This window comes from Anopheles cruzii, chromosome 2 (genome assembly GCF_943734635.1).
Source record: "Anopheles cruzii chromosome 2, idAnoCruzAS_RS32_06, whole genome shotgun sequence".
Classification (NCBI taxonomy): Eukaryota; Metazoa; Arthropoda; class Insecta; order Diptera; family Culicidae; genus Anopheles; species Anopheles cruzii.
The window spans coordinates 48443834-48454730 of NC_069144.1; the positions used below are offsets into that span (position 1 = coordinate 48443834).

The 10897-nt window shown below is 55.4% G+C and overlaps 1 protein-coding gene across 1 annotated transcript; it reads left to right on the plus strand.

Annotated features, from left to right (window-relative positions):
* Positions 1 to 1635: 1635 nt before the first annotated feature.
* LOC128268028 (nuclear factor NF-kappa-B p110 subunit) lies at positions 1636 to 10744 on the plus strand. Its single transcript, XM_053005024.1, has 9 exons — positions 1636 to 1753; positions 5744 to 6241; positions 6317 to 6925; positions 6997 to 7101; positions 7179 to 7853; positions 7935 to 8214; positions 9076 to 9562; positions 9626 to 10243; positions 10308 to 10744. The coding sequence occupies exons 1-9, from the start codon at positions 1708 to 1710 to the stop codon at positions 10410 to 10412; spliced, it is 3423 nt and encodes a 1140-aa protein (XP_052860984.1). The 5' UTR covers positions 1636 to 1707; the 3' UTR covers positions 10413 to 10744.
* The last annotated feature ends 153 nt before the right edge of the window (positions 10745 to 10897 follow it).

The window sequence follows — 10897 nt, forward strand, 5'->3', positions numbered from 1 at the left end:
TTTAGTTTTTCGAACCTTCGTGAACCAACGACGCGTAGCACATCGATACGTTGTCGGTTCCATTCGGGGAGCAAGCAAGCGGGCATAACTAAATTTAAAATTTTCCACTAAAAGCAACGTCATTCCAATTACTTGCATTACTCACACCCATGCAAAGGATGGTGATTCCCCGGAGTAGCCTAAAATAAAAACGTGCGGAACAATCGGTCTTAGTCTCTGTCGCCTATCTATCTCGACACGTGCTTCGTGTTCCCACTGTGCAGACCCTCTCTCAGTCGTTCGAAAGTGCATTCTTTGGCCGCCCAAAGGGTGGCGAAAGGGGTGGGTTGTTGTTTGGAGTTGAGTTCCTCGCTGCCCAGCATCGGGGGGTCGGCTGTTGAGTTCTGCTCGCGCGCACACACATTTCGATCGCAATGCAATGAACCTCAATCGAAAAGTCAATCTTCCAGTGTGTGGCGGGGGGTGTAAGCGTGTGACACTTTCGTAGAAACGGTTCTTAAAAGGCACAATTACGTCATGCAACCCTTGGCCACTTTCCGAAGCAATGTGGCGAATTCGCGGTTTCACGCGAGTTCACCGGCCACTCGCACGCACACACGCTCACACGGATCGCGGGTGGGCTCCACGGAAACAAAAACAACTTGTTGCTGCGGCGTCGTCGCTCGCGACTCGCGGGGAATCACAGAACCCTTTACCGACCGACCGACCATATGAGTTCCGCGGACGTGCTGTCGATTTTCGTTCGATTTGCGCCGCGCAGTCGGATCGATCCTGCGGCACGGTCGGTGTTCAAACGTTTCTTCGCTCCTACGGTGCTTCAAGGCCCAAGCTAAACATAGGTTCCAGTGCGCACGGGACGTGATTGTTATCATTTGTTGCTTTTGCCGTCAGCGTGAAAACGGACACGAACACCAGCATCTCAGTCAGCCACTCAGTGCATCGTCGTCGCGGAACACAACCCGCGCGCTCAGTGAATTAATGTGTGTCTCGCGGAACAGTCATACCCCGTTCCGTCGTACCGAATTCGTCTGTTGATCCGTCCGTATTTTGTTGTTTAGAATCGATTCGAACAAACGGCAAAAGAGAGTGTCGAAGTGTCGAAAACCCCTTCGAAGTGTGTGCGGACTTTTGTGTTCCAAACGCGCAATTGACCCCGCGGTCCATGTTCCATGTGGTAGTGTGGTGCGTTGTCACAGCTGGTTCCGCAGTTGTAGCTGTGTTGTGACGGGTGGCCGCCGAGAGAGGGCCGAACGTTTCCAGTGAGCGTGATAAGCGAATTCGACGGCCGTAGTTGAAACAAACCTCCGCAGGCGAAGATTATCGGCATCGATAAAACGGACTCGGTGATAAAAGGCGTGCCCTGCTCGGGGTTCGACACAGGACCACAGGATTTATTGTTTGTTTGCGGAAGTGACTGTGATTTTGCTGCGCCGTGTGACGTGCCAGTCGCTCGGCGTTGGAATTTTATCTACTTTTGTGGGCGATCTTTGTTGTGTCCGTCCGTGTGTGTGAGTGCGTTGAAGATTCTCGGAAGTCGATCGCAACCCCCGGCGTGTGAATTGTTCCAGGAAAACCGATATCGGACGACGAACGGAGGAAGGTGTTGAAGGCCTTCAAACACACCATCTGTGATACATCCGGTTTCGGTGCCACGGCGGAAGAGGATCGAAACATTGCACCCTGGGTTCTAAATAGAAGCCCGCCAACATGTCGACACTGCTGAACCTGGACAGCTACCGTCATGAGCTGTACGGTAAGTAACGTTCTAGAACCTTGGAAGCAGTCTGGAAAATCCCGCTCCGGGATGTAGAACCCCCTTCGGAAGGTGCTCCCTGGTACGGGCAGAATAGAGGACGGAATTAGATTGCGAGAGCCGCGCCGATCGTGCGAATCGATGAATCACGTCCACCTCTCCGGATTGGTCGCGGATCACCGATCGCAGATTTTTTGTAGCCCCCGTCCCGTTCACTTAGAATGCGAAACGGCCCCACAACGGCTCGGTGCGTGTGTGTGTGTGCGGGGGCAATTATGTATGCAGAGCGGCGGCAACCCGGCCGGAGCGCGATGCTCGCGAGGGCAAAAGTACGCAGAACAAATAAAAACCACGGAAGAGCAGTAAACCGGTACATGACCGGGCACTGGGAAAGCCCAGCGATTATTAGCTTCCCCCCACCACCCCATTCTCTCTGTGACGATCTCGCGCTCGGGAGGGGTCGGCACCGATCGTAGGCACGATCATCGGCAGCCTCTGTTCACGCGGTCGTAAAACGTTCGATTCGCGTGCACGACTCGCCACAGCCCCGAGACGCTCGCTAGAAGGGATCGTGTTTTGTTTGGGGAATTCCCCAACTCTTGGACCGGCTCTCGACCGCAGCTTATCATCTTCATGGCGCGCCCGCGCGCGTCACCGCCGCTAGAGGCTCGCTGCGGGGCTCGCTGCGCCGACCGACCCGACCGAGATTTGGTCGCAAATTAATGCCGGGCCAAGTGGGGCCAAACAAGAGGCCCCTCTCGGTCTTCTTCTTGCCACCTTTCGCGTATGTCGTCATCGTTGTTAGCGGCTCGGTCTATGACGTCTTTCCGATCGCTGTTCCGGACGCCTCTATGCGATGATGGTTTGGAAAGACGCTCGGTTTGTGGGTTGACTTGTGGGTTGACCCATCCAAAAACTGGCTCCAAATGTGTGTGGACCATCGCCGGGTCCGGTTTTGTATTGTGGTAACCATCGTTCGGTGTGGTGGTCGATCTATAGAGGCGACCTTTCTAGGCCTGGGGTGCCGATCGGTCAATCATAGCAAGCATGTAAGTAACACTAGTGGCGCTCGAACGCAGTTGCAGGAATATTTCCCCGTTTCGTAATAATCCGTTTCGGTGCCAGTCTCGCGCTTTAATTTATCCAATTAATTCCGATATCTTCCGATCGATAAGACACACACGGAATACCTCCAATGCGCCGTCGTTCTGGCACGTGTTTTATTGCCGGCTTGCGGCGGGCGGGAAAAACGTGTTACGTGCTGGGCCAACCAGCCCGGTGCCCGGTGCCCGGGCCAGGTCGTGTTGAGTCAATGATCGAGTGCCGCCAACGATCGGCCTCCTGTTGGGTCGAATTGCATTATCGTGCCGCCGCCGTGGCATACCTGCGATCGCGTTATTGGGAATGCATCTTCCCGGGATGTTAATATCGCTACAATTTTGCGCGCACTATCATTCGCCCACTTGTGAGCGCATTAATTGATAAGAGGCGGGACGGCGACCTTTCCTCCGACCGATACGCCGTGTGTTACGGGGGAGGGGCCCACCGGGTGGTTTCGGCGATACCGATGGCCATTAAAGTGTTTCTTTATCTTGCTTTCTCGTGACTCTCGCCGGGCAATGGGTTCCCCTATTTGGGGTGTAAGATATCGACACTAGTTCTAGGTTTTGCATACCGACGAAAGGTGGCTACAGAATCTTGTGGTCGGCGACGGCCTCCTGGCGCGCGGGAGCTGGCACAAGGTTGCTGGAGGTTGTTTTAAATTTTCGTAAAGTTTCGATCGGCTGATGGCGACGCGGAGATCATTTTGCGTCATTTGCGGAGTCCGTTGTAGGACTAGTTTTCTGGTTTCACCAGTGGATGTTCCAGTGGTCGGAACATAAATTAATCGCAAAAAGTGCGTCATTCTGTGTCCGATTCCCTGCAGATTCTAAATACTAGTGCCCAAAAGGACGCGAGGCTGAGTTGAGCCGCAGACGAAATTCGGGTAGGATACGTTGTTTATCGTAAAATTGAATATTAAAAAAGTTAACAAAAACAACTAATCAACGGCACGAAGGAGAAGCGAAAAGCCGCCAAATACACGTGCTTGCTTCTGGAAGCCGGTTGTGTTGAATTAAAAGCCCTCTGCTCCGTCGGTTCGGTCTCGTGTCACGGTTGTCATGGCGCCCTGTCGGTGTTTACTGGATTGTTTCAACTTTCTACGATTCACCGGCGGGCGGCGGTGACTGTTTCCGAAAAAAAGAAACCGGTTGCCGCTCCGTTCCGGGCCGAGCTGTCCGACCGTTCCGCAAATGTCATACTTTATTGACAGGGAGGCGGTTTCCCACCACCCCCTTGGTACAAATTTTGTCCCGTCGTTTGGGGAAGTAATTAACAGATTCAACACCAAACCGCGAACCGCAATCGACGGGCCGAAGGTAGATCAAAATAACCTTATCAGCACGGCACGGCGCGGCGTCCGGTGTTCTCCGAAGTTGTTCTCCAGTCACTATTGGTCCTCCGCTATTTTTAGCGCACCGATCACGCGTGACCCAGAAATGGGCAGGAACCGAACACGGCGGCCACCGAATGACGGATGTGAGTCACCGCGGGCGAGTAGAAATAGAACGTCTTAAACGTCGGCACCCAAATCTTTCATCGACAAGCTGTCTACACGAAGGTCCGGAACCCGATTCTAATCGGGCGCGTGAGTAAACCAATAAACGTAACGATAACGGCCGGCCGATAACTATGACGCGCGTATACACACCTGTTTGGGGCGCAAAAATGACGTAAAACGCGTCACGCGTCGCCCATGCTGCCGGGCACGTCACGCTTATGCGAAGCGCGGGCTCGCCTATGCTGCTGCTGGCTCTTATCACCGGATCCCGATCTGCCACAACACGGCATGGCGCGCCGGCTTATGCGCTGGAAGAAGCCCCCCACCTCCCGGCTTGGCTTATCAGTTTCCCCTTTTTTGGCCAGTCGCGGGATCGCAGCATGAGCACATGTTTTCGGTCTAACGCTCGCTCGCTCGCTCACCGGAAGCGGCGCGAGTGTTGGGGCGAGATGCGAAGGTGCCTCTGCCGCCTCTGCCGTCTCAGCCGCGCGAGCGATCACGATTGGTTCGCGCGCGCGTGCTGCCGCGAGCCTCCGATACCGGTCGGGTCGGCGCAAACTGGACAGTAGTTTGCGAGCAACGATCCGGTTCGGATGCACCACCGGCTTGACTCTCGACCGACCGACCGACGGACTCGGAGAAACGATGCTAGCGGCGGACTGTGCCGACGAACTGTTACTGTTTCTGCAGCAATACGCACCGGAGTTTTGCGCGCCAACAACAACCGCCGCCGCTGAAGGTACGGACTGCAAGTAATGCGCAAGTGTGCCAAAAGTAATGCCGGTAATCTGTAGAGCCGGTACCGGTTGTGGTGCAAACGGAAGAACGTGTTGTCGATTTAATCCAAGTGATCCAAGCCTTGCTGTGGTCTCCGTCTCACTCCACTCCTGCTGAAGCGCAAAAAGTGTGTGGGAAGGCTATCGTAGTAACCGGTGACTGAGTGCCCGTTCTCGTGGAAGTGCCCGCTCGTAATTAGGCTCCGCGCGGTAAATGTCTTCCCTGCCAAAAAACCGGGTCATAAAACGGTAGCGCACCGGCGGCGGAGTGTTGTTGCCGGTGGACGGCACGTGATGGGTTTATTTATTTGAGCCATGGTCTCGCTTGAAACACCCGACCGACGCGCGATGAGTGGGACATCACGAGCCGGGGCCGGTCGTGTGTCCTACCTGTTGTATGGGAAATGTTTCGCATAAATTGTGGTGGGGATAATGGCCATAGGTGGTGGTGCCGGCCGGCCGTGTGGGTATTTTGTGGGTTTTCCATTCGCAAACCCGCCCCTCACCGGGTTTGTGGGTGCATGTGGTAGTAGTGGGGTTGGTCAGGAGCGTCCTAAAGCCGGATTGTGACTCACCGTTTCCGGCGGAATTGTTTCCAATTTTCCATTCCAGAGCAACAGCAGCAGCAGCAGCAGCAGCTGTTCGCGGCGAACCCACGGTACACCATTCTGTCGATGGACACACCACCAACGGCAGCGGTCAGCGTCAGTGGTGATCAGTTTTCGCTCAGTCCCAGCCGCTCCTACGGCACCCTCGGGCCGCACTCGCCATCGTCTTCATCGGCATCGCCTTCGTCGCCCTCGGTGGCCGCCAGTTCTCCGCAGTCGCACGCCAGCAACATGTCGCCACAGTCCAACACTAGCGATGCCAGCGCTTCGTATACGCTCCAAAATCTGAACCTCTCCACGACGACGACGATGTACTCCGCCGGCGGCGGCTTCCAGCAGCAGCAACAGCAGCATCAGCAGCAGCAACCACAACATCACCAACCACATCCCCAGCAGCCTCAGCAACCGCAGCACCAGCAGCAGCAGCAACATTACTACGCACCGCAGCTTCTGTGTCTTGATCAAGAGTCCTTCGGCTACCAGTCACAGTCCAGCGATGGTGGTAAGTTCTCTGGCTGTAAGGTTGACCACGGATCGAACATCTCGCTAATGTCCTTCCCCGTTTTTTCACCGACAGCTTACAGTATGCAGGTGCCCAAGGACGAACGGACCGATCCGCATCTGGTGATCCTCGAGCAGCCGGTTGACAAGTTTCGGTTCCGGTACCAGTCCGAAATGCACGGTACGCACGGGTCGCTGATGGGCAACCGGACGGAGAAATCGAAGAAAACGTTCCCGACCGTCGAGCTGCGCGGATACGCCGGCGAGGCGAAGGTCCGCTGCTCCCTGTACCAGGTCGATCCGGCACGACGGGCGCCCCACTCGCACCATCTGGTGATCAAGTCCGGCGATATCGATCTGATAGATCCGCACGATCTGGACGTGGGCCCGTCGGAGGCCGGAAACTACGTGGCCACGTTCCAGGGGATGGGCATCATCCACACGGCCAAGAAGTTCATTGCGGAGGAGCTGTTCAAGAAGTTGCGCAAACACCGGTCGACGGAGCTAAACCGGGAGCCGACCGAGCGCGAGGAGCAGCAGATGCTGAAGGAAGCGACCGCGATGGCGCGCACGATGAACCTGAACCAGGTGTGCCTGTGCTTCCAGGCGTACCACATCGAGCCGGCCACCGGCCAGTGGGTGCCCCTGTGCGATCCGGTCTACACGAACGCGATCAACAATATGAGTAAGTGAGATGGGCGCACTTTCGCACGCTGCGACACGTTCCCTGCATCCTGCAATCCTGCTTCCTTTCAGAGAGTGCCCTTACGGGTGAGCTGAAGATTTGCCGGCTCAGCAGCACGGTCGGCAGTGTGGAGGGTGGCGAAGAGGTGTTTATGTTTGTGGAGAAGGTGTGCAAAAGTAAGTTCTCATCAGTCGGTCGGTCGTTTGTTGAATGGTTTTTGATTTAATTTATTTCTTCGACGGTGTTAACATAGATAATATAAAGATACGGTTCTACGAGCTGGACGAGTACGATCGTGAGGTTTGGGCGGACAATGCGGTCTTCTCCGAGGCGGACGTGCACCACCAGTATGCGATCGCGTTCAAGACGCCACCGTACCGCACGCGAGACATCGACGGGCCGGTTGACGTGTACATGCAGCTGTACCGACCCCGGGACGGTTGCCAGAGTGAACCGATCCAGTTTCGCTACAAGCCACGCGTGGCAGGTGGTGCCGGTGGAGGTGTGATGATCGGAATGGGTGCCGGTGCCACCAGCAGCTCGCGGAAACGGCTGCGCATCAGTTCCGGTAACGTTTCGTCCGAAATACCGACCGTCATTCCGAACGATCCGAACGGGCCGGGCAGTGCCGGTGGAGGAGGTGGCGGCGTTGGCGGTGTGGCGGCAGGTATGTCGTCCGCCAGACTTCCACCGTTGCACCAACCGTTTCCGATGCTGGCGAATCATCCCGGCGTAGGTGGTACGATCCCCGAGGGACAGGAAGTGTCGGCAACGGACATTCTGGGAGCCGTAACTGGGCCCCCGGGTGCGACAACCGTTAGCAAGGAGCTTAGCAAAGCGAGCATCATTCAGGAGATCCTTAACATTCCGACGACGATCGCCGCCGACGTGGCGTTCGATTCGAGCGATTTCCCCTGCAATTCAGAAGGTATTGTTAAAGCCGTTGGCCACTCAAATCGGTCCCATCGTATTCGTACTAACCCGGTCCGCCCTTCCGGTGTGCTTCCAGAGTTCAACAAACTTATCCAGGAGATCGGTAACCAGCAGGACTTGATGAAGCTGGAACGGGATGCAGAGGACGTCACCAACGAGGAAGCGGACAGTGCGTTGGCGAAGGCCATCGGTGACTATCTGGCGGCCAGTGGAAGCGGTAACACCGAGGGAGGCAAACGCGATGCCGTAGCGCTCCGGAAGCTTTTGGCGCTGATAAAACTGTTTGCCGGGAACTTTGCTCGCTCCCGGCAGCTGCTTTCGTCCCATTGGATGGCCGCGAACCAGCAGCAAGTCAAGTAAGTGGAAGCACCGCTTCTCGTTCTCCTCGTCGGCTTTTTTCTGTGCTCTTTGGGGGTTCGGTGACTTTCTTTCCTTCACTCTGTTCGGTCGTGTACCGTTGTTGGCCGATACTGTCGATGCCACTTTGCCCTAACGCTGATCGTTGCACGTTGATCCCCTAGATTTGAGCCTGAGCAACCATGGAGTAGCCATCACGCGGAGCACGGTTGGTGAGACGGAGCAGCCGCTTGGTCCGCCGGCTGCCATTTTGTGCCATTGCTTCTCACCGCGTTACTCATCAAATCATTTTTCGCTTTCTATGTGTTTTGGATGTAAATAAATTATTTTTGTTGCTTGCCAATGTTTGTGTGTCTGTGTATACCAATATTCTGGTCCTTAGGATCGCGCTGCGGAGAGGTTCCCAGATGAGAACGGCACTAGATGTGTACAATACCGTCCGACGGCACAGCAGCATGCCAGTAGCATAAGAATCGGTCGTACGATCGCTGGCCACAGGATCGTTGGTGATCGTAAACCGATCACCTCTTCGGGATTTTCCAACTCAGATCCAATCCTGATCGTGTCATCGTAGGATTTCCCAAAACCTGTTTCTCACTTCCTCCCGATCGCATGACGGATTTTTTACGGGCCATGACATGACTTACCAGCGCCACTTATGGATATGAATTCCTTTTTTAATTACCCTAACGGTCGCGGGTATTTCAGAGTATTTCCTTTTTTGCGGCCCCTTGGCTCATTCCATCTTCTCCGGGCGGGGCGGGATGATTAGGGTTTTTCGCCAATCTCATTTACAAATTCGCGATCTAGCACGACCGAGCTAACGGACGATGTGTTCTCTGTTCTCTTCCTGCACATAGCTGTCTGCATGCGGCCATTCAGCGGAACGACACCACGATCGCTTGCAAATTGATCGAGCTGCTCGAGGAGTACGAACTGTGCGACGATCTGCTCGATCTGCCGAACGGGCGCAACGAAACGGCGCTCCACCTGGCCGTGACGGCCAACAGTGGGCGGCTGGTGGAAGCGTTGCTGCGTGCCGGTGCCCAGCCCAACTACTGTGACTACCGTGGAAATACCGCGCTCCACCGGGCGGTCGTCGAGAACGCACCGGACATGGTGACGCTGTTGCTGGACCACATGATGAAGGGTCGTGGCCGGAAAGTGGGCGGTGGCAAGCAAGCGCACCGTATCGATTGTAGCAACGACGATGGTTTAACACCGCTGCAGGCCGCCGTTTATGCGCGGAACCTGAAGGTAACGCGCCTACTGCTGGACGCCGGTGCCTCGATCCAGGAGACGGACCTCAAGCACGGCAACAACATTCTGCACATTGCCGTGGACAATGTAAGGACCGCTTTCTCGCGACCTCGCGGCTCGTGTACTAAATTTTGCTTCTTTCTCTTGAAGGATTCGCTGGACATCGTCCACTATTTGCTCGAAACGGTGGGCCACGGGCTGAGTGGTGAAAAGAACAACGCCGGCTACACACCGCTCCAGTTGGCCCAGGCGAGGGCCAACGGTGGAGCAAACAACAAACTGATCGTCCGCGAACTTCTCCACCACGCCGATCGGGAGGATCAAGAAGAAGATCGGGAAGATAAGGAAGCAGAAGACGAGGATGAGGACGAGGACGAGGACGAGGACGAGGACGAGGATGATGAGGAGGGCAACGAGGAACGGGTCGCCGGTGGTGGCGTGAACGTGCTCGACTCGATCGATCTCAAGGGTGATCGTGCGGACATTGCGCGGTTACTGGAAGAGTACAAACCGGAGAGTACCCGAGTAAACCGGGAATCATTGACCAAACAGCAGCACCGGGATGAAACGGATACAAAATCGACGCCCGCTACGGCGGTGAAAGCCGAAAGTGAGCTTTTCGATGAACAGTGCCTTACGGAGGTGTGCCAGCTGCTGGACCGGCAGAGCGCCTGGAGGGACCTTGGGTCGCTGCTCGATTTCGACGCTTTCTTCAGCGTCTGGGAGCAGTCGGCCAGCCCGGCCCGGATGTTACTCGACTATTTTGAGGTAACGATGCGCGCACCGTGCGCCGTTGGCTGCAAACATTACCTTTTCCCTCACTTCCGCACAGATGCAAGCTTACCAAGTGGATCGCCTGATCGAGATGCTGCGGGTGCTGGAGCTCCACGAACCGATACGGTGCATCGATGAGATGATTTGCCGACGGATTAAGTGAGACGGCGGCGCACACAACACAGCTTTAACCGGAGACGGAGACGGAGCAGAGTGATTTCTAGCGACCTTAAGCCATATACAGCACAAACCGGAAGGAAGGAAGACACTACCAAGTCCCGTCCCGTTCCTGTTCCCGTTCTTTTTTATGCTACGTTTACTTTTAGTGGAAACGGAACGCGGGTTGGCCGGTTTCCCGTTCCGCTGGGTGCACCTTTACCGTGTAAGGATTCGATACTTTAGACCGAAAATGTTTTACAAACCCCTGCTGCTGCTGCTGCGTATCTTGTACAAATGGCGCTGTTGTGCGCTTGAAATTAAAACTGTATTACGATTTATGCTACCAAAACCTCAGAGCCTTTGTTTTGGGCGGGTTAATTGATAGTATCACAGTAATGTATGGGACAAGTTCCAGTCAGCGCGCTCGCGCAGCTCGCTAAAACGTGACACCGTCGCTCATCTGCCTCGGGCATACCGTGAAGCAGTGGG